Source organism: Rhinoderma darwinii, chromosome 1 (assembly GCF_050947455.1).
Source record: "Rhinoderma darwinii isolate aRhiDar2 chromosome 1, aRhiDar2.hap1, whole genome shotgun sequence".
NCBI lineage: Eukaryota > Metazoa > Chordata > Amphibia > Anura > Rhinodermatidae > Rhinoderma > Rhinoderma darwinii.
This window is the reverse complement of record NC_134687.1, coordinates 231,116,897-231,140,981: the sequence shown is the minus strand read 5'-3', so window position 1 is coordinate 231,140,981 and position 24,085 is coordinate 231,116,897. Positions and strand designations below refer to the sequence as shown.

The following is a 24,085-nucleotide window of genomic DNA, read 5'->3' as shown; positions in this document are numbered from 1 at the left end:
CACATTCCAAAAGGAAGGTCTTCGGCAGAGCGACATCCGGCGCCATTTTCATGTGGACCGGAAGCCGTGGCCGGACAGTAAGATGACTACTTCCGGTCGCGGCTTCCGGACATATGTTCCAGGCAGCGAAGACTCGAGGAGTAGGATTGGAGGCAGTAGCGGCGGCAGGAGCAGGTAAGTTATGTTTGTGTATGTGATGTGTGTATTATGTTCGTGTTATACTGTCTGATTACCACTGTATCTAATCCTCCTACACTGTGTGCCGCCAGTTTCTGAGCGAATGCACAGTGTAGGAGGATTAGAAGATTCAACCACCTCCTTTTTCAGCCAGGATAAGGGAGGGGGGATTGTGTGAGCTCACTAGAGCGTGTGTGTCTACACCAAATTTGCAGCATGAAGCAATGAGGTTGCTTTACCACATTGCAATGCTGCAATTTTGGGAATTGCTCCCTCTAGTGACCAGCACATGGAAATGTTATAAATTAGAATCTAATTTATAATATTTCCTGACTTGTGAAATAATTAAAAAAATTAAAACAATGTTTAATCACTTAAATACTAACTGTTTAACTGAAGAAAAAAAAATAATAATTTCTAGCAATTTCTAAGGACGCAGCCTAGTTTTGGCCTTAAGGCTCAGAGCCCATTTTTCAAATCGGACATATTTCACTTTATGTGGTAATAACGTCGGAATGCTTAAACCTACCCAAGCGATTCTGAGATTGTTTTCTCGTGACACATTGGGCTTCATGTTCGTGGTAAAATTTGGTCGATATATTCAGTGTTTATTGGTGAAAAATTGCAAAATTTAGAGAAAATTTTGAAAAAATTGCATTTTTCAGAATTTAAATGCATCTGCTTGTAAAACAGACGGTTATACCACCCAAAATAGTTACTAGTTCACATTTCCCATATGTCTACTTTAGATTGGCATCGTTTTTTGAACATTCTTTTATTTTTCTTGGACGTTACAAGGCTTAGAACATAAACAGCAATTTCTCATATTTTTAAGAAAATTTCAAAAGCCCTTTTTTTAAGGTACCTCTTGAGTTCTGAAGTGGCTTTGTGGGGCCTATGTATTAGAAACCCTGATAAAACACCCCATTTTAAAAACTAGACCCCTCAAAGTATTCAAAACAGCATTTAGAAAGTTTTTTAACCCTCCAGGCATTTCACAGGAATTAAAGCAAAGTGGAGGTGAAATTTGCAAATTTCATTTTTCTTGCTGAATTTCAATTTTATTCATTTTTTTTTCTGTAACACAGAAGGTTTTACCAGAGAAACACTACTAAATATGTATTGTCCAGATTCTGCAGTTTTTAGAAATGTCCCACATGTGGCCCTACTGCGCTCGTGGACTAAAACACAAGCCCTAGAAGCAAAGAAGCACCTAGTGCATTTTGAGTCCTCTTTTTTTATTAGAATATATTTTAGGCAGCATGCCAGGTTTGAAGAGGTGTTGAGGTGTCAAAACAGTAGGAATCCCCCAATAGTGACCCCATTTTGGAAACTACACCCCTCAAGGAATTCATTTAGGGTTGTTGTTACCATTTTGACCGCACAGTTTTTTCACAGCACGTATTTGAATTGGGCTCTGAAATTAAAAAAATGTCATTTTTTCCAATAAAATGTCATTTGTGATCAAAATTTCTTATTTTCACAGGGAACAAAATACCCCATTTTGTTGCCCAATTTGTCCTTAGTGTGGCAATACCCCATTTGTGGTGATAAACTGCCGTTTGGGCCCATGGGAAGGCTCAGAAGGAAAGGAGCGCTATATGTTTGTTGGAGTCCAGATTTTGTTGGATTGGTTTTCGGGTGCCATGTCGCATTTGCAGAGCCTCAGAGGTATCAAAGCAATGGAAACCCACCAAAAGTGACCCCATTTTGGAAACTACACCCCTCAAGGAATTCATTTATGGTTGTTGTTAGCATTTTGACCACACAGTTTTTTCACAGCACCTATTTCAATTGGGCTGTGACATTAAAAAAATGACATTTTTTCCAATAAGATGTAATTTTTTACCAAAATTTCTTATTTTCAAAGGGAACAAAATACTCAGTTTTGTTGCCCAATTTCTCCTGAGTGCATCAATACCCCATTTGTGGCAATAAACTGCCGTTTGGGCCCATGGGAGGCCTCAGAAGGGAAGGAGCGCTGTGTGTTGTTTGGAGTACAGATTTTGCTGGTTTGGTTTTCGGGTGCCATGTCGCATTTGCAGAGCCCCAGAGGTATCAAAGCAATGGAAACCCACCAGAAGTGACCCCATTTTGGAAACTACACCGCTCAAGGAATTCATTTATGGGTAATGTGACCATTTAGACTCCATAGTTTCTTCACAGAACTTATTTGAATTGTGCTGGGAATTAAAAAAAAATATATTTTTTCCAATAATATGTCATTTTAGCTCAAAAATTCTTATTTTCACAAGAAATAAAATACTCCATTTTGTTGCCCAATTTGTCCTGAGTGCGGCAATACCCCATTTGTGGTGATAAACTGCCGTTTGGGCCCATGGGAGGGCTCAGAAGGAAAGGAGCGCTGTGTGTTCTTTGGAGTACAGATTTTGCTGGATTAGTTTTCGGGTGCCATGTCGCATTTGCAGAGCCCCAGAGGTATCAAAGCAATAGAAACCCACAACAAATGACCCCATTTTGGAAACTACACCCCTCAAGGAATTCATTTATGGGTGTTGTGACCATTTTGACCCCATAGTTTTTTCACAGAACTTATTTGAATTGGGCTGGGAATGAAAACAAAATTATTTTTTTCAAATAATATGTCGTTTTGGCTGAAAATTTCTTATTTTCACAAGAAACAAAATACCCCATTCTGTTGCGCAATTTGTTCTGAGTGCCGCAATACCCCATTTGTTGTGATAAACTGCCGTTTGGGCCCATGGGAGGGCTCAGAAGGAAAGGACCACCATTTGGCCTACTGGGGATTTTCTAGTGCGAAGTCATGTATGCAGAAGCCCCTGAGGTACCAGTACAGTTGAAACCCGCAAGAAGTGACCCCGTTTTAAAAACTACACCCTTAAGGCATTCATCTAGAGGTGTAGTGAGCATTTTGACCGGAGACCTACACCCCATAAACTGTAATGTGGGTTCTCCCGGGTATGGCAATACCCTACATGTGGCTGTTATCAGCTGCCTGGACACACAGCAGGGCCCAGAGGGGAAAGACGAGGGGGGATAAGCTGTGTGGAGTGCATCAGGGTAAGTAAAATTGGGGTAAATTATAAACCAAGGGATGTATGATAAATTTTAAAACACTTTCATACAGAGCTCTGGTTATTCGGGACACGTGTCACATTGATATATTGTGTCATCCATTATCGCCCTCTTATAGCAGACATTGCACCTCTTTTGACTTTTTCCCTTCTTGCCAGTTTGGGGAACTTCTCCTGGAAAGTGGTACGATGCGTGTGGGCTCACTTCCAGAAGTACTGGGTGCCCCCCCTTCTTGGTCCCTAAAGATTAGGTTCTTGATAATCACCTCTTGAAATTCCAGGAAAGTTCCCGTCTGGCCTGCACATCGACGTAGCATGTACGCATTGTACAATGCCATCTGTATGATGTGCCCGGCCAGCTTCCTTATACCACACCGCATGGCGCTGTAGGGCTTCAGGGCTTGATCTTACAAGTCCATCCCTCCCATGTACCTATTGTAGTCCAGGATGCAGTCTGGTTTGGGGGTGGCCTTTCCTTCATATATCCTAAACCTGTAGGTATACCCTGATGCACTCTCACAGCTTATACATCTTCACGCCATACCTTGCCCTCTTACCCGGCAGGTACTCGCGGAATTGAACCCTCCCTTTAAAATGTACCAGGGACTCATCAATAGAAATACACTTCTCGGGGTGTATGCTGGGGAAAACCGGGCACTGGAACGGTCTAATAGGGGTCTCCGTTTATACAAACGGTCAAAACTGGGGTCATCTCGGGGTGGGCACGGCTCATTATCAGTATAATGTAAGAAGCCAAGTATTGCCTCATTTATTTATTTTTTTAGGTTCCAGTTCAGTTCTGAAGTTGCTTTGAGGGGCCCATATATTAGAAACCCCTATCAAATACCCCATTTTAGAAACTAGACCCCTCAAAGTATTCACAACAGCATGTAGAAAGTTTATGAACCCTTTAGGTGTTTCACAAAAATTTAGAGCAAAGTAGAGGTGAAATGTACATTTTTTTTTTGTCAGAAAATCCTCTTTATACCATTTTTTTTATAACACAAAAGGATTTATCAGTGAAACGCAAATTAATACGTATTGCCCAGATTCTGCAGTTTTGAGAAATATCCCACATGTGGCCCTAGTGCGGTAATGGACTGAAGCACCGGCCTCAGAAGCAAAGGAGCACCTAGTGGATTTTGAAGCCTCTTTTTTATTAGGCACCATGTCCGGTTTGAAGAGGTCTTGTGGTGCCAAAACATTGGGAACCCCCCAAAAGTGACCCCAATTTGGAAACTAGACCCCTTGAGGAATCCATTGTAGTTTTCTTGGGGTGCATGCGGCTTTTTGATCAGTTTTTATTCTATTTTTAGTTGGCGTGGTGACTAAAAAACAGCAATTGTACTATTGTTTTTTTTTTCGTTTTTTTTTTTACAGCATTCACCGTGCGCTATAAATGACTTATTCACTTTATTTTGCGGGGCGATACGATTACGGCGATACCAGATGTTTATAGTTTTTTTTAATGTCTTATGGCGTTTGCACAATAAAATACGTTTTGTAAACAATCATTCACTTTTTGTGTTACCTTATTCTAAGAGCCAGAACGTTTTTATTTTTCAATCAATAAAGCCGTGCGAGGACTTATTTTTTGCGTAACGAACTGTAGTTTAGATCAGCACCATTTTTAGGTACATGCGACTTTTTGATCTCTTTTTATTCCATTTTTTGGGAGGTGAAGTGACCAAAGAATTGTGATTGTGGTTCGGTTTATTATTATTTTATTTTACGGCGTGCACCGTGCGGGATAAATAATGAAATCATTTTGTAGTTCAGGCCGTTACGGACGCGGCGATACCAATTATGTATAGTTTATTTGTTTGTTTATATATTTTTATTAATAATAAAGGACTGATAAGGGAAAAAGGGGGATTTTTACTTTTATTACTTTTAAATCTTTTATTTTCTTATTTTTACACATCTTTTTTTAACTTTTTTTTTACTTTATTACTTTGTCCCACTAGGGGACATGAGGGCAGGAGGCCCTGATCGCTATTCTAATACACTGCACTACATGCGTAGTGCAGTGTATTAGAACTGTCAGCTACTCACTGACAGCAAGCATAGTGGGTCCTGACGTTGTCAGCCATTGTTTGGTGTCCGGTTGCCATAGTCACCATCGCCGGCCGCTATCGCGTAGCAGGCCGGCGATGGCAGCTTAACCCCTAAAAAGCCGCGATCTCTATAGAACGCGGCTTTTAAGGGGTTAATCAGCGGGGACACAGCGATTGGTCCCCGCTGTAGGAGCTGTGACAGCTGCTGAACAAGACAGCATCGTCACAGCTCCTGTATGTGTCGGGAGGACGGCCGAAACGGCCGTTACTCCCGAGACGTACTATTACGGCATGGAGCGCGAACGATACAGCTGCCATGACGTAATAGTACGTCAAGGAGCGGGAAGGGGTTAATTCTGGGGAAAGAATATGGGGACAAAAGCCAGTAAACTGCATTGTATGATGGATCAAACAAGCTATCTGTTTAGCTTACTCTACCTATGTTTTTTTTGCACTCTCGATATTATCTTATTGTTCATGTTTTACAAACGGTTCTCCTTCTTGAGTCTCGGTAATCCACTGGGGAGAGAGAGGAGGTGCCTCTTTAAATATCCAATTTGCTGTCCCTAGGGGGGAGGTCCCTCCCTCATGGTGCTGTCGTAAAATCTAGAAAATCAAATTACCGGTAAGGCTCTGTTCACATCTGTGTTGGGGGTCCCGTTCTAACGTTCCGTCGGAGCTTTCCGTCAGAACGAGACCATGAACAGAGACAAACTGATACAGATGGAAACCAGAGGTTTCCGTTTCCATCACCATTGATTTCATCCGTTTGTCTCTGTTGTGCATCGGACCCGTCATTTTGCCAGAAGCAATAGTGTGGTCGTCTGAGTCAGTTTGTGTCTGTTCAGGGTCTCGTTCTGACTGAAAGTCTGACGGAATGTCAGAACGGGACCCCAACGCAGATGTGAACAGAGCCTTAGTAATTATCGTTTTCTTACCATCAATAGACTGTATGAGAGCTCATTTTAGGGTACATAGAACTTATTCTTTAACATGTATTAACTTTTTTTTTTGAGGGGAGTTGAAAAAAATCAGTAATACCGCCATAGTTTTTTCCCTTTTAAATATACACCGTTCACCTTGCACAATAAATAACATGTTACCTTAGTCCTATGGGTCAGTATAATTTGGTCACACCAAATATCTATAGTTTTCTTTTTAGGTTTTACTACTTATGCACAATAATAGCACATTTAATGGAAAATAATCGTTTTTATGTCACTGTATTCCAAGATTAATAACTTTTTTTTAATTTTTCCATCAATGTAGCTGTATGAGGGCTTGTTTTTTACAGGACGAGTCATATATATTTTATTAGAACCATTTTTGGGTATACATAGTAAATTTATTACCTTTTAGGAATTTGAGAGGGAAATCGATAATAAAAGCATTCTACTGTTCATCGTGTGGTTTAAATAATATGTTGATTCTATTATATGGGTCGTTCCGATCGCAGCAATACCAAATATATATATATATATACGGTATATATATATATATATATGTATGTATATAGATATATATAGTTTAACACTTTTGCTTGTATTTCAAGGGGTTTCAAGTGTCGGGAACACCACCGGTCCTTAGAATGAAGGGGAATTAATTCACTTGAATGAGAGAAAACTGTAATACTGTGAACCGCTTCTACAAGTGTGACGGCTATTGACAGTATAGAACAGCGTAGGCTTTAAAGAGGAGGCAGCGTGCAGTGGAGCACTGTGGCGCCTTTTGAACAGCTGATTGTTGGACCCACACCGATCTTTCCTTAGGTTAGGCCATTCATTTGTTTTCTTTACTCTTTTTTTATTTTTTCTTGTGCATATTCTAGGTCTTCCGCACATATTGATAACTTTTTTTTTTTTTTTTATATTTCCTTTAACGGTAACTAAACTTCTAAAATACTTCTGACGTTTCATAGTGACACGCCAGAAGCCCTGATTGGTGTGTCACTATAGCCATCAATTTTATCTTACCAGATAACCTCTAGCAAGGAATGATTTAATATGTGTACTGTTCTATACAATAGTATATGCAAAGATAACTCACATCAATACACTTATAAGCTATGCTAAAATACATTTATACAGACACATAAATGGTAAAAGAAATACAACTATATATACAGTAGTAACATTCATTCATACACACACATAGAATGATAACATAAATACACTACCGTTCAAAACTTTGGGGGCACCCAGACAATTTTGTGTTTTCCATGAAAACTCACACTTATATTTATCAAATGAGTTGCAAAATGACTAGAAAATATAGTCAAGACATTGACAAGGTTATAAATAATGATTTTTATTTGAAATAATAATTTTCTCCTTAAAACTTTGTTTCGTCAAAGAATGCTCCATTTGCTGCAATTACAGCATTGCAGACCTTTGGCATTCTAGCTGTTAATTTGCTGAGGTAATCGGGAGACATTTCACCCCATGCTTCCAGAAGCCCCTCCCATAAGTTGGATTGGCTTGATGGGCACTTCTTGCGTACCATACGGTCAAGCTGCTCCCACAACAGCTCTATGGGGTTGAGATCTGGTGACTGCGCTGGCCACTCCATTACAGATAGAATACCAGCTGCCTGCTTCTTCCCTAAATAGTTCTTGCATAATTTGGAGGTGTGCTTTGGGTCATTGTCCTGTTGTAGGATGAAATTGGCTCCAATCAAGCGCTGTCCACAGGGTATGGCATGGCGTTGCAAAATGGAGTGATAGCCTTCCTTATTCAAAATCCCTTTTACCTTGTACAAATCTCCTACTTTACCAGCACCAAAGCAACCCCAGACCATCACATTACCTCCACCATGCTTGACAGATGGCGTCAGGCACTCTTCCAGCATCTTTTCAGTTGTTCTGCGTCTCACAAATGTTCTTCTGTGTGATCCAAACACCTCAAACTTCGATTCGTCTGTCCATAACACTTTTTTCCAATCTTCCTCTGTCCAATGTCTGTGTGCTTTTGCCCATATTAATCTTTCCCTTTTATTAGCCAGTCTCAGATATGGCTTTTTCTTTGCCACTCTGCCCTGAAGGCCAGCATCCCGGAGTCGCCTCTTCACTGTAGACGTTGACACTGGCGTTTTGCGGGTACTATTTAATGAAGCTGCCAGTGGAGGACCTGTGAGGCGTCTATTTCTCAAACTAGAGACTCTAATGTACTTTTCTTGTTGCTCAGTTGTGCAGCGGGGCCTCCCACTTCTCTTTCTACTCTGGTTAGAGCCTGTTTGTGCTGTCCTCTGAAGGGAGTAGTACACACCGTTGTAGGAAATCTTCAGTTTCTTGGCAATTTCTCGCATGGAATAGCCTTCATTTCTAAGAACAAGAATAGACTTTCGAGTTTCACATGAAAGCTCTCTTTTTCTAGCCATTTGGAGAGTTTAATCGAACCCACAAATGTAATGCTCCAGATTCTCAACTAGCTCAAAGGAAGGTCAGTTTTATAGCTCCTCTAAACAGCAAAACTGTTTACAGCGGTGCTAACATAATTGCACAAGGGTTTTCAAGTGTTTTCTAATCATCCATTAGCCTTCTAACACAGTTAGCAAACACACTGTACCATTAGTACACTGGAGTGATGGTTGCTGGAAATGGGCCTCTATACACCTATGTAGATATTGCATTAAAAACCAGACGTTTGCAGCTAGAATAGTCATTTAGCACATTAACTATGTATAGAGTGTATTTCTGATTAATTTAATGTTATCTTCATTGAAAAAAAACTGTTGTTTTCTTTCAAAAATAAGGAAATTTCTAAGTGACCCTAAACTTTTGAACGGTAGTGTACATACAATGGTAACATACACACACTTAATTGTAACACAAATGTACTTGTACGTACATAGATAACACTAATATACACATACATACACCTATACAATGGAAATACACATACATACATACATACATACATACATACATACATACACACATACATATACACAGGTACAGTTGTGACACTAATACCCACCCACAATGGTAAGACAGGTTCATATGTACATACATATCACAATGGTAATACACAGCATAGATGAATGTTTTTTTTTCTACAGTGGACTAAATTATTATTTTGCTTGTTTTCCGCCACCTGTATGTTTTGTCCCCCGGATAACTAGGTGCAGATGGGCTTTCAGGTATTCCTGAAACAGACCACAGGAGGGGATCAGGTTTCCTCTTATTATTTGAAATCTAGTCAGTCTGCTGTAGTAAAAGTTCTCCTGGGATCTTTCGAATTAGGAAGTTGAATTTGGTGAAATTTTATACCGCCTTTGTTACAATGAAAGCTTAAGAGCTCTCTAGAAAGGAAACCTCAAATGTAAAAAATAAAAACAACAAGGAAATTAAAGGTTGGCCCATATTTAATGACATGTTACAGAATTGAGTCAGTATTAGGATTCCATCAACAAAGCAGCAATCATGCATGATGCTTGTAATGTTAAGTTATCAGTTTCACATAATTATTAGTCAATGTTTCTTTTAATAAACCAAAAAAACTGTTCAATCTCTCTTATTATACAATTTAGGCTTTGTGAAAAAAAACAAGCTTACCGTAAAGGCAATGTCTGGAGCAACTTTAAGTATGACATGAGGGAATTATTGAAGCTCTATCGCTGCCCTGCAGACACAGTACAATGTAAGCACTGTTTAGGGCAGCCTGACTTCTGTGAATGTTCCATGTCGTTGAAGGCGTTGTCCTCTTTAGAAAACCTGTTTTCAAATGTAATATTAGGGAATTATGAATAAATAGATAAAGGTCTCCCATTCAGAGCAAAGAGTGGCTAAAAAGTCTCTGTTGCATGTCCATGCATTGCATGGACAGCCAATTGATTTCAATGAGAACTGTTTAATGCTTCTTTTCTCCTGTGGTGGCGCTGCACACTTGCTGCCCGGTTTCCCCACATATTACAGTTAATTGCTGGGGACACCAGCAACAGGACAACCTGTAATCCGCTTATCTCTGGGGGACCATTCTAATACAAAGTGGACTACCCCTTTAAGGTCAGGTGACTTTGAAAGGAAATCCATGACACTCAAAACACACACGTCAAAGCCTTGCACGATTACCAGTAGTACTTGCAAAGCTTTGACATGTGTTTTGGGTCATTATCCTGCTGCAGTATGGATCCTTTTCCACAATAATGCAAACTAGTGGGTATAACCTGTGTTTGAAGTATGGAGTCGAGGTGCAGGTTTCCAACACCAGATTAGGTTCGGCAGTGGACCTGTTTTGGTGCGTTATGTGAATGACACAATTTTTTTTGTACGCTTCTCCAGACCTGTGCCTCCATGCAATACTGTCTCTAAACTTTTACAGGCAGTTTTTGCCTCATGATGGCTTGGTTTTTGCGCTGATATGTATTGTCAGCTTTGAGACTTTATATAGACAGGGGTGTGTCTTTCCAAATCATATCCAATCAAATGAATTTACCACAGGTGGACTCTAATCAAGGTGTAGAAACATTTCAAAGATGAGCTAGAGAAATGGGAGGCTCCCAGAGCTAGATTTCAAGTGTCATCGCCAGGGCCGGAGTCAGCACCTGGGGATGTGCCGGGGCCCACTACCCTTGGGAGGGTCCACTTGGCCGCCGGGTGCTGACGCTGCTGTCCATGTGCCCCCTGGGCCGATCCCCCAGTAAACTTTTAGGACCGTTCGCCATATTTATTCCTTCCCCGGCTACGCTATGCCTTTAAGAGCCCTTATCTAGCAGACTTGTGCTACAAGGGGGGGGGGGTGTCTGAGCATCTATGACAGAGCTCTCAGCAGTCAGACCCCAACCCTTGCAGTATAATTCTTCCCCAGTTTAATTCTTCCCCATTGGGGGGCTCACTCGGCTGCCAGGTGCTTACTTATGCTGCCAATATGGCTTCTCTAGGAGCAGAATCCCCCCCCGAGCATTGCTGACGCTCTGGGAGGAATTCCTCTCCTAGCGGAGCCCCTGACATCAAGTGCTCCTCCGGGACCAGTTTCCCCGGCCAGAGCGTTGGCAATGCTCTGGCTAGGGATTCCACTGCTAGAGGGAGCCCCAATGGTGTAATCTACAGGGAGGAGGCTGTAGCGATATCTACAGGATGCGATGTGTGTGGCCCTATTTACAAGGAGGGCTGTGTGGCATTTTCTACAGGAAGCTGTGTGGCATTATCTACCGAGGGCTGTGGCTGTATCTACAGGGGGGTGTGGCAATATATACAGAGGGCACTGTGGCACTATCCACAGGGGTGTGTGTGGCATTACCTACAGAGGGCACTGTATATATGGGGGCATAAACAGGGCCTAACTTCTATATGGGGGCACAAGCTGCCGTTTTACTGCAGCCGTAAGTGAGTTTCCCCCCGCAAAGGGGCACACTAATTCTGTGTTGCCCAAGGGCTCACATAAACCAGGAGCCGGCTCCGGTCATGGCAAAAGGTCTGAATACTTATGTCTATTCGAAATTTGAGTTTTTCCATTTTTAATAAATTTGCAAACATTTCTGTTTTCACTTTATTGTGGGGTATTGAGGGCAGAATAATGGGGAAATTATTTTAGCATAAAGCCTCAACATAACTAAATGTAAAAGGGTCTAAGGACTTTCCGAATGTACTGTAAGCTGTCTTCAGCCTGACCTATGAGCACTGATCAAAGCTGAAGGCGCAAAGCACTCAGCTGATCGCTTCTGCACTTTAGTTTTAGCAATGGTGGAGGTCTCCGCACCCGGACCCCCACCGATTCAAACTTTTGATATGTCTCCTATTTAAGCTTTGTGTCTTGTACGTGTTTTAAAGCTCTGGATGCAAACTGAATTTTTCCATACGTGAATGGGAATATTCCAGACAACAGGGACTTTCATATCTAGCTGTGGCATATCAAAAGATCACTTTTGTCAGATTTGACCCGTAAATAAAACATATTATGTTTTCTTGATAGAAGTATTGTTATTCTATAGCATCTTCTAAGCAATACATTTGGGTCTTTGTGGTGATATTTGTTTTAACCAAGTTAAGGCTTCGTTCACGTCTGCGTCAGGGTCCCATTTTGGCGTTCCGTCTGAACTTTCCATCAGAAGGGTTCCGTTCTGACGGAAAGCACTGACGGAACGCCAGAACGGAACCCTGACGCAGATGTTAACGAAGCCTCTGCCAGGATATTACATTGATGGCCTGTCCTGTTGCTCTTCCTTCTTTTTGTTTTCATTTGCTTTCTCGTCCCACCCCACTGAAAGTTCAGCACTTATTTTACCAGGCACTGTAGTTTTGTTTTTGGTATCAATCATAAAGTACATCAATTTCTGGCATTTCCACTGCTTGTAGTTGCATAGTCAAGTCACTGCATCAAGCATTCCCTCTGATTTTGTTATTTTTCTGCTCCTTTATTCTTTGTGGGCAGCGGAGTTGGGTCCGGAAACTTTGTCCTTACAATTGTTTATTTAACGGCAGATCAATATGGCAAAATGCCAAGGGGCGATACATCCTGCTGATGGATCCATGTATTGCCCTTGACTTCTCTTTATTTTATGTTTTTAAACCATGAAAAGAAAAGGTTAGGCTCTCTTCACACCACCTTTTTTGGCCTATATCAGATATGATGTACAGTATTCATAGCTTTCTAGACAAATGTGTGCTTCTCTGGCTTAAAGGGGTTATCCTATTAATGAATGTGCCCAATAAATGAATCCATATATAAAAGTAATCCTTTTCACTATTGGACGCTTTTTTTTTTTTTTTTTAAATCACGAGATATTTAGCGTACAAGCTCTGTTTGGCGCCCCCTGCAGCTCTTTCAGAAAAGGGTTTTGCACGTCTTTCCGGTGAGGCTTTCACTGGAGGATACGCATGTGCCGTAAAACAGACTGTGCAGCCTGTTTATGTCTACTCCTAGCGCATTTATTCCTCCGATGTTTGCAGCCTGTATGTTCTACTCCGCTTTCCAGCTTCCGAGAGAATGCACAGTAGCGTGAAACTGCCTGAAGAGCCGGGGACCTACTGACTGTACTGCGCAAGCACAATTCTGTCTTAGGATGATATATGTGAACTGTTTGCCAGTGAAAATGTAATTCGTGATAATTTACATAGCTCAATTTCCACTGGCAACCGAGTAAAGTTTTTAGGAACCTAATGCTCATCCGGCACTCCGCTTCGTAGCCATCCAACATTTGTAAGAAAATAATTGCTTTCCTGCTCAGCTGGGATTCACTACGTGCAGGAGACTATTTTTACGCATGTTCTTGAAACCGCATCAAAGGGGGAAGCAGTTGGGGGAAGGATAATCCGCAAGAGGCATACACAAGGCATTATGGGGCTTGTAGTAAATAGTCTCTCTAGTGCCATCACATGTTCGTTCTCTTATCCCTCCCACCTTGTCTCCTGCTTTGCTCGGCACAAGGGGGGGGGGGTGATCAAGTATGAAAAAGGTACCTCTTCACACAAATATTCTCTCTTAACTCTTCCTATGACCATTTCTAGCAGTTTGGGAGAGTTTAGGACTAAAACTTGTGGGACAACCCCTTTAAGTTACTGGATACCTTAGTTTTTTTTTTTGGGTAGGGGGATTTTGGGGATACTGAAATGTTTGGCCTACGCTACACTTTTTAAAATCACATCAAAGTAAATGTTAAAGTATTTTATGATAATGAAAGCCAGCGGCAGATTGATCCTACTCTTGGGTATATGTTTGATCCTTCAAGCCAATACAAACTATTGTTACGCAACTGAACCCAAACGTACATGTTTTCTTCATTGATCCGTTTGACCTATTCTTTAGAAAGAGTATGCTAGTTGGTAGACAGTTGCAACCTTTTTTTTCAACGTGTAAAATGATAAAAATGTGACGTATGGCACAAATATGTTATGGACATAGGCTATGATTTGTGTGAGTGTGTTCATTAAAAGTTGCCAGATTTGTTACTTAAAATCAAACTTAAGAGAAGGGCAGTTTTACTTGTTACTTACAATTGAATTATAGACATCGCAAAGATTGCCGGACAGATATCGCTGCCATCCTCTCTTCGGTAAAGGGAGGGATGTATCAGAAGCTTTCTGGAAGGCTCTGGCGAGACAGCTGATCAGTGAAGGTTACCTCCAAGAGTTATGTGGTCATACAAAATTTGCTACTGCATGTGGCCTTGCAGTCAAGGTAATGTGTGGTTATTATTTTGCGTTCACTCAACTTCTGTTGTCAGTTGGTTATATTACTACTTTTAATTGTAGTGTTCTTTTCCTTTTGGTTGTGTTCCCTATTGAAATCCAATACAAATATGCATTGAAGTCAATTGGATGAAAAAGCCACAGCTATAGTGTAGTGATTAACAATTGACTGTCCTAGCTTAAAAACACAATCGTCCAGTGCACAATGTGGATTCTGTTAGGATTTAGGCACTGATTCCACATGTAAATCCTTCCAGAATCCACAATGCATGTGAATGTGGAATTTTACGCCCCATTCACATTCTCTGGAAAAAATCAGCGCTGAATAATGACCGGCCCTGGATTTTATAATCCACAGCACTTTTATTATTGACAAGAATTCCACGCTGAAAAGCTGCGGATTAGCTCTATTTAACTTCAAAAGAGCTAATCCACGTGCAGATCTGCAGTAGATATCCCAGTTTTAGCTGGGGATTTTTGCCAGGGATTACCTTCAATGCAAATTCTGACCATGTGAACATACCCTAAAGGTAAGACATTTAATTATTTCTATAGGAGATTTAAAATGAAAGATTAGCAGTGAAATTATAGTGTGGGGCCTGAATGAGCAGGTTCTAATAATCCTCTGCATCTCCCCGACACAAACAGCTACTTCTTCTAGTCTTTAAGGGTATGTTCACACGCTTAACCAAAAATGTCTGAAAATACGGAGCTGTTTTCAAGGGAAAACAGCTCCTGATTTTCAGACGTTTTTTTAAGCCACTCGCGTGTTTCGCTGCGTTTTTTACCTCTGTTTTTGGAGCCGTTTTCAATAGAGTCTATAAAAACGGCTCCAAAAACGTCCCAAGAAGTGACCTGCACTATTTCACGGCCATTTTTTTACGCGGCCGTTTTTCAAACAAAACGCGGTTTTTCCCATTGAAATCAAAGTCATCTTCATTCTTTCATGTGCTTGAATACGTGGTTAGAATATTTGGTGTTGATTTTTTTTGTCGGTGAACAAATGATCTCTTTCTATAGGGCAGGAACTGGATGAGTAAAGCCAGGAATCAATCATGCCCATGTCTTATGTTGACACCAAATGAAGAGTTGTGTCCTCGAAAATTTGTTGTGCCAAGGTAAGTCTGCAACTATACGCACAGTCCACACACACACACACACACACACACACACACACACACACACACACACACACACACACACACACACACACACACTGCTCTTAGACCGAGGATGGAGGTGAGGTAGATACGCACATTGACGACTGTCTGTGTTGTTACAGAGACGATGTATAGCAAATGTTAGACTATGTCCAGATTTTGTATCTATAATGCTTCAACTCCGCTATGAGACTAAGCATACCACAGGGCAGAACACAGAGATTAAACTGAAAACAACAATGCAACCTAACCCCAAAAAGAGGGCTTGAATTGTATTGTATTGTATTTCTACATTTATGGAAATAATCTTTTGAAACCTAAAGAAAATAGAGAGTGGTGTAAAAAAAAACAGGGGATTGGGGGGATTCAACAAATCAATATTTTTGCATACAGGACTTTGTCAAATTCAACTAAATATATTTTTTATGTCAGGTGCTTTTTAACCAGCTGATCAAAATCCCAAAAGAAAAATTACAATGACTAGATCTAATATGACTTTCTATGGTTTGTCCTTTAGTCATTGACCTACAAGACCAACTGAAGGCGTTAACCCACCATAGACTCTATCCTCAAAGACTGATCTTTGGGGGCTCTGACTGCAGGGACCCCAAAGATACCAAGACCACAGGTGTCCCTATTCTGGCTGTAATGGTACAGAAACAGCGGAGTTTGCACCATTGGGCTTTGCACCATTGTTCTCTTCATTGGTGGGGGTCCCAGCAGTCGAATTACCAAATATACTAAAAGTCTATGGTGGGAAAAGTGGTGCAGCATATCAAAAAAGACTTATGGGAAAGTTGTAGCAACAGGGTTCTAGTCTTCTTTGGGGCAAAAGGAGGGAAGCAGAAAAGAGTAACATCTGGAAACTAGACATGTCATTGCATTCTTTACAGCTGTATTTTTAAATAGTTTGCAGCCACGCTCTCCAATGGTTAGGCAACTGTTACCAGATGCAGGATTGAAGAAGCCTCAGGCTGGCATTCCGGTTAGTTTCTTTCTCTTTTTTTTTTTCTTTTATTTATTAGTATTGGTGGCACTGTTTATATCCGTATATTTGCATTTACAGAAATCCTCTTTGAAAGACATGTTTTCATATCAAGAACCTGGGAAGCTTTCAAAAACTTCAGAATTCCCCTCAACCAGGTATTACTCAGCAGTCATGAATTTTTTTCATAGTTGGTGGTGGTTAAAATCGGAATTCTAGTATATTTTTTATTTTATTTAAAATTGCACCTGCTATTGCTTTTTTTTTTTCTAATAAACTATCAGAATAAATTTATTTTATTTTCACAATAAACTTGATAAAGCTATGGTGTTCGATTTTCTTTAGTACAGAGCTGAGAGCAGGACTAGCAAAGTACAGGTTGATGAACTGCTGATGAACTTTTTATTTATACAGTACTTTATCAACCTATAACCATAAAACCCCTTATATTTGTATGGTCCACTTTAGACTTTTATTGTGTATGGAGAACATAGGAATGGAGCTATGTACTAAAGAAACTTCGCCCCGTAGCTTTATCACGTATATTAGAAAACATTTCCAACAATGTCGCTGTCAGTCTAATAGTGGGCTTTAGTAAAAGATTTAATAAATGTTTCTCGTTAAACATTGGGAGACATAGGACCATAGGTATATGCTTCTCCTACTAGTAGGCAACACTAGGTAGGAACGAGTCTTGGCTCCGCCTATACCCTTTCCACAAACACTAGTTTTTAGTCTAGTCTCGTAGGAGGCAAACATGACCTGATATTCAGGTCTGCTGTTGGTTTTTGTTTGGTTTATTCACTTTCTTTCCTCAGCTGCAGGTGGCTTTTCTGCCTTTTTTAAGATTTGTCAACCCCATGTGGTTGTCGGGAAAGAAGGCAGTCCTCTGCTCTTTTTCTCCCTCTTCGCCAGCTACCTAATTTATATTTTCTGCCTTGTATACCAGTACCCCACTATAAGTACGAGATTACTGAGGAGGAGACTTTACATTCACCCAGAGAAGTCTGAGGGTAAGTATATTCCCTCCTCTTCTGTTGCTACTTTACAGGCAGCTATCTGGGTTAAGTACTGGGAATCCATTTACTCTAGGGACTTTCTTTTTGTTAGTGAGTGTTTCCTCTCCAGGGCAGTTTTTTGGGGCTTCTAGACTGCTACCCCTTTCTCTGGGGCTTTGAATTTTGTTTTCACCGTTTTCTGCGTCGTCGTCGCTCCTCCTGCTTTCCAAAGGGGTCCCATTACAGTCTTCAATGATTATGTTGCCTCCAATGAGGATCAGTCTCTTTTTTTCACATGTATCTTCTGCTTTAGATTCAGAATCATAACAGGAGTCGCGTTTGTCAGCTGAAATCCCGGCATTAATACGTACTGTAAGAGACACTTTTCATTTAAGGGATGATTCCATCTCCCGTTCTTAAAAGTAAGCACTCTTCCAGAGCCAGCGGCGCAATAAGATTTAAACCATAACAAATTTAAGACATTCGTATCCAAGAAGTGGAAACATCTGAACCAAGGCGTTGTTTCTAAACGTGAAGTTGCTTTGTTTCCTTTCCAGAAGGTTTTAGTCTTGTTGTGGTCGCTGTCCCGTTCTGTGGATCCGCATATTGCTAGGCAATCAAGGTCCACTACTATTCCTCTGTCTGAGGTGGCTTCTGGACAAGAGGTTGGATGACTGCAGGGTTAGCTCTGCGTCCGGCTTTTGCATCCGCCTGGGTGAGCAAGACCTGCTCAGTGTGGGTGCAGCAGCGGCATCCTATGGAGAGCCTTGCAACATGAGTTCAATTAAGTCGCTTCTCAGCTTATCCATGCTTCAAAGTTTCTATGTGGCATCCCTGGAGGCAGCAAGTTTCAGTGCTCTGCTTCTGTTAATTCTGTTGCCATTTGGCAGTTGGTTTGGCTGAGATCTTGGGCAGCGGATCAAGCATCCAAGAAGGGCCTGATTGTCCTTCCCCTTATTGGTGGCAGGCTTTTTGGTAAACGTCTGGATAAGATTATTTCTGAGACTACAGGCAGTAAGAGTTTTTTATTACCTCAGAACCGCCCTCCGCGTACGCAGCCTTCTCTGCGGTTGCACCGTTTTCCCTGCTTTCTCAATATCTCCTCACGGAGATTATTTTCTTTCAAACCAGACAGGAGAATGAACCAGACTAATGACTCTAGACGGCCATCTTTCAAGCCAAGACCAGCATGGCAACTGCGACCTGGGCCCCAGAAGCCCTCCTTTAACAAGTCTTCCACTCGGCAGATATAAAAGTGGGGGGATAACTTCTTGGAATGATTTCAAGGGTTATATTAAAAAAAAAAATAATTTACAGTCCCCAAAAAGGACGGTTCTCTTCGTCCAATCCTGGACTTGAGGTTGTTGAACCGTTTTGTTCACATTTGCCAGTGTCCCATGGAATCCCTAAGGTCGGTCATCGCATCGCTGGAACAGGGTGAATACCTCTCTTCCATGTATATTCGCCATTCAAACCTTCATACCCCCATAGCAGGGAACCACCAGCGTTTCCTTCATTTCGCGGTGGGTTTTCTACATTTACAATTTGTTGCTCTCGGCTCGCCATGTCTCCTCGGATCTTCACCATGGCACTTCTTTGCGCAAGGGGAGATGCTGTCATTTCTTTACCTGGGCAACATCGGCGCCAGGCTGACGAGAACCAGGAATGGAGTCAAGTGAGTAGGATACCGACCTAACGAAGGAACCAGTCCGGTCCAGAAACGCGTCGTCTTCTCAATAAAAGATCTCCTAGATCCTACTCACTTGATTCCGTTCCTGATTCTCTTCAGCTTGGCGACGATGCCCGTAATTAGACTGCAGTTTTCTTCTTGCCTTCTGACTCATACCTTGTCCCAGGTACTAAGGATTTAGCACCAAGGGACTGCAGTGGGTGGCAGCCGGCGATCTACACTTCACCACCTCACAATAGTCTCAGAGGAGCGCAGCCATTCCCTCACCTTTTTTGCTGTACTAACTCGACCTCTTGGATAAGGCACCCTCCAGAGAGGACAACCTTCACAGTCTCCAGTATTCTCTGGACTCTGACAAGGTCCAGATAGATCATCCACTTGGAAAAATCCTCATTGATCCCAGTTCAGAATATGGAGTTTTTGCCAATTATACTCAACATCAGGACAGCAAGGGCCTTTCTTCCTGAAAGACAAGGTAGCCTCCATTCGAACCGTGGTCTATTTTCTTCAACACACTTCTTTATCTAATTGTGTTTGCATGGAAATGCTGGGCAGAATGGTGTCCACTGGACTCGTCTTCAGGGTCATCCACTCAGGATCCAGACCGACAACTCTATGGCTTCTGCTTATATGAACCAGTAGGGAGGGCGGCACCAGGATACAGGCGACTCTATTGGAAGCCTTTATCATCCTACTGTGGGCGACGCAACAGATTCCATTGCTGTGGTCTATTCACCCAAGGGTTTTTCATTAACTGTACCAGAGGTGGGGCTACTTGGATGTGGATCACTTTGCGTCCCTCCTTATCCACATGCCCCAACCTATGTGGCCAAGGCACAGGATCCGAGATCTCAGTAGACGTGCTGGTCACTCCATGGAAAGCATTCTCTCCTATGGAACTCTTTCCTCCACTTCTAGTCTTGCGCACTCTGCTCAAAAGACTCAAGAGGGAGGGCATTTCCACAATTCTGGTGGGTCCAGACTGACCTTTCTTGTCTTGGTATGCAGATCTAATCTACCTACTCACGGACGCTCCATAGCAACTTCCGCTGCTTCCCAACATCCTTTCCCAAGGTCCGCTAATCCACCCTAGTTTACCCGCAGATGCATGTAACAGTGTGGCTGTTGAAGCTGAGGTTTTGAGGGCTCGAGGTCCCTCTGAGCCAGTCATCCAAAAGATGTTGAAAGCCTGAAAACCTCAATCAGTCAAGTTGTACCACCGCACGTGGAAGACTTGTTTCTGCTGGTGCGTATGCACTAATATCCATCCTGTGAATTGTTCCACACCTAGAGTCTTGTCCCTCTTTCAATCAGGCGTTGAACAGGGATTTGGCTTATCTTTCCTGAGGGGTCAGATTCACGCTCTGTTAATTTTTTTTCACAGCACTTTAGCTCTTCATTCTCAGGGGGTGACTCATGCGGTCCCTCATTTCAGACATCCCATTGAGCCTTTGGATTTTAATGTCATTCTCGGCGCTCTTCAGGGGACTCCTTTCGGAATTTTAACCCCTTCCAGACATATGACATACAGATACGTCATAGCCGGGTAGGGGAAGTATGGAGCGGGCTCACGGAGTGAACCTGCTCCATACGATGCCGGTGTCAGGTGTTTGTTACAGCCGACACTTCAGAGTAACCGCTCATCGCGCCCCCTGCAACACAATCGCGGGGGGGGGGGCGATGGTTGCTATGGCTGCCTGGGGGCCTAATGAAAGCCCCCAGGTCCGCCCATCTTTGTGCACCTATTAAGCCCTGCCTCCAGAATCACGATATACTGCAATACATTGGTATGGCAGTATATCCTGCGAGCGATCTAACGATCGTTGGTTGAAGTCCCCTAGGGGGACTAATAAAAAAGTAAAAAGGAGTTAAATAAAGGTTTGGTTTTTTTTTTGTGTAAAAAAAATAAAAAATATTAAAAGTTCAAAGAAAAAAACTTTTCCCCCTAGAGCATAGTAAAAAAAAAAAAAAATAAACATAATTGGTATCGCCGCGTCCGTAAAAGTCTGAACTATTACAATATATCATTATTTAACCCGCACGGTGAACGCCGTAAAAATAAATAAATTGTAAACGCCAGAATCTCAATTTTTTTGGTCACCTAATCCCCCACAAAAAATGAAATAAGTGATCAAACCGTCGCATGTACACCAAAATGGTATTATTAAAAACTACAGCTTATCCCGCAAAAAATAAGCCCTCACACCACTTAATCGACGGAAAAATAAAAAAGTTATGGCTCTCAGAATTTGGCGACACAAAATAAATTTTCTTTTTTACACTTAGGTTTTTACTTGTAAAAGTAGTAAAATATTGAAAAAACTATATATATTTGGTATCGCCGTAATCGTATTGACCCACAGAATAAAGTTAACATGTTTTAATTGAACAGTGAATTCCGTAAAAACGGCGTGCAAAAAACCATGGAGGAATCGCTGTTTTTTTTCATTTTCTACCCCACAAATAAATTATTTACTGTTTCCTAGTACATTATATGGCAAAATAAATGGTGCTACGAAAAACTACAACTCGTCCCGCAAAAATCAAGCCCTCATAGTACTATATCGACGGAAAAATAAAGACGTTATGGCTTTTGTAAGGTGGGAAGGAAATTTAAATCTGAAAGTTGTTTACGACGGGAAGGGGTTAAGAGACGTTTTGCTGTGTCTTCTTTCCTGGAAGGCAGCCATTAGGCGGGTTTCGGAACTTGTTGCCTTGCCGTGCAAGTCACTTTTTTTGGTCATCCATAAGGATAAGGTGGTATTCTGACTTATTCTGTCTTTTCTACCGAGGGTAGTCTCTGCCTTCCATATTAATGAAGAGATTGTTCTCCTTTTTTTTTTTTTGCCCCTTCCTTATCTCATCCAAGTATAAGGGATATACATTGCCATGATTTGGTAAGAGCATTCCCAATCGATCTGGCTGCGAGAAAGTTCTTTCATCATTCCAATCCTTTTTTTTGCTGAAGTACCCCACAAGGGTCTGGCAGCATCCATTACCACTGTCGCCTGTTGTATACAGTCTGTGATTTTAGAAACCTATCGGTCCAGGGTAAAGTTCCTCCCCTTCAAGTTACTGTCCATTCTACAAGGTCTGTTTGTTCCTCCTGAGCGATCATGCTCCAGTTGCTCAGGTCTGCTAAGCTGCAACCAGGGCTTCTGTACACACTTTCTCACTTTTACCAAATCATTCATTGGCCTCTGCTAATGGCAGTCTGGGTCGCAGAGTGTTACAGGCAACTGTGTGTCAGACTGGTCCCATGACTGTACTTTTAATTTATTTTTTTCCCCCACTCTGGGACTGCTTTAGGACCTCCCATGGTGCTGTGTCCCCCCAATGATTTATGGGGAAACAAGATTTTTGTACCCACCGTAAAATATCCTTCTTGTTGATTCCATTGGGGAACACAGATCCTGCCCTTTATTCTAGGCCCGGGACCCATAGTTCTGTTTGGTTTTCTCCCGGGAGTGTTTTATTTTTTTCCTACTGCTTTTGTACAAACTGAATTATCCAGTGTCTGTGGGAAGGGTATAGTCTGCCTGGGCGGAGCTTAACGCTTTTCTATCTACTGTCGCCTCCTAGTGGCAGGAGCATATACCCATGGTGTGGTGTCCTCCAATGGATTCAGAGAGAAATAGGTTGAGTACAAAAACTTGTTTGCATTTTATTAAAGGGGTTTTCCCATGAGAGATATTTATGATATATCCACAGGATATGCCATAAATGTCAGATAGATGCGGGTCCCATCTCTGGGACCCACACCTATCTCCAGAACGAGGCCCCCTAAACCCTGTTCTACTGCTCTGTTTCGTGGCTGAATGGGGTGAATTCCGGCCATGAAAAAGGTTATATGGTCGTGAGTTACGAAAACAGCGTTGCTCGCTGAGCTACGCGATTTCCGTAAGTCCCATAGAACTGAATGGTAGTTACAGAAACCGCATATCATGTATGCTCCGCTGCTTCCATAACTGCCATTCACTACTATGGGAGTTACGGAAAGAGCGTAGCTCAGCGAGCTACACTGTTTTCGTAACTCCCGACCATATGACCCGGAAGACAAAGCTAGAACGGGGTTTAGGGGGCCCCGTTCTAGATGTAGGTTCGGGTCCCAGAGGTCCCATACCCACATCTATCTGACATTTATGACATATACAGCAGACAAAAAAATCGCGACAGCACACTGCGAACAATAATGTAACCTAAACCGCTAAATATAAATAAATACGCATTACATGCTAATCTACTTACAATAGGGAGGTTCTTGGTTCACATTTTGATCAAAAAGTGTTTGCCCACCTGCCACGACAAGGCGACCACTGTGACGTGGGGACCTACTCTGCACATACACCCAGAATTGGGACTAAGCCTTTATCTGGGGATGGTAGGAACCAGCGTTAAACTAATTAAAATAACCCAGGGCTGTTGACATTTTTTTGTGTGCTGTATATTTGCAGTCACAGGCGTTCTTGCACCTGCATACACGTTTTGTATCATTTTGTTGGAATGTGCTGTTTAAACTTTTGTGGTGTTTATGTGATTCATATATGTGGGGTTAGTGACTGTCTCCTTTTTTTGTTATTGCCCTCCTCCCATTCTGCCCTGGGTGATTTAAATGTTTTTTTTTAATCAGTTCAAGTTTATTAAACAAACAACCACATCATTACAGGTCATTATACAATCTGACATGCTGTGAAATCAGAGCCTCAAAGACCCAAGAATGAATTACCATCAAAACAGTTCACCCTACCCCCAACCCCCCCGCAACCCCTCAGCCGTCGTCCTTGACACAGGCTTCCATACACTATCTCCGTCTCCATATTTCAGCTCCCCGCCTCCCT

General features: G+C 41.8%; 1 protein-coding gene across 2 annotated transcripts in view; it reads left to right on the top strand.

Moving 5' to 3' along the window:
• The window catches only part of WRN (WRN RecQ like helicase), a 202,259-nt gene that overhangs the window by 93,599 nt on the left and 84,575 nt on the right, over positions 1–24,085 (top strand). For both annotated transcript variants that reach the window (XM_075862190.1, XM_075862182.1), the window contains 4 exons: positions 14,233–14,403; positions 15,435–15,532; positions 16,484–16,559; positions 16,641–16,717. In XM_075862190.1, coding sequence (XP_075718305.1) covers positions 14,233–14,403; positions 15,435–15,532; positions 16,484–16,559; positions 16,641–16,717 — 422 coding nt within the window. The remainder of the gene's footprint in view (positions 1–14,232; positions 14,404–15,434; positions 15,533–16,483; positions 16,560–16,640; positions 16,718–24,085) is intronic.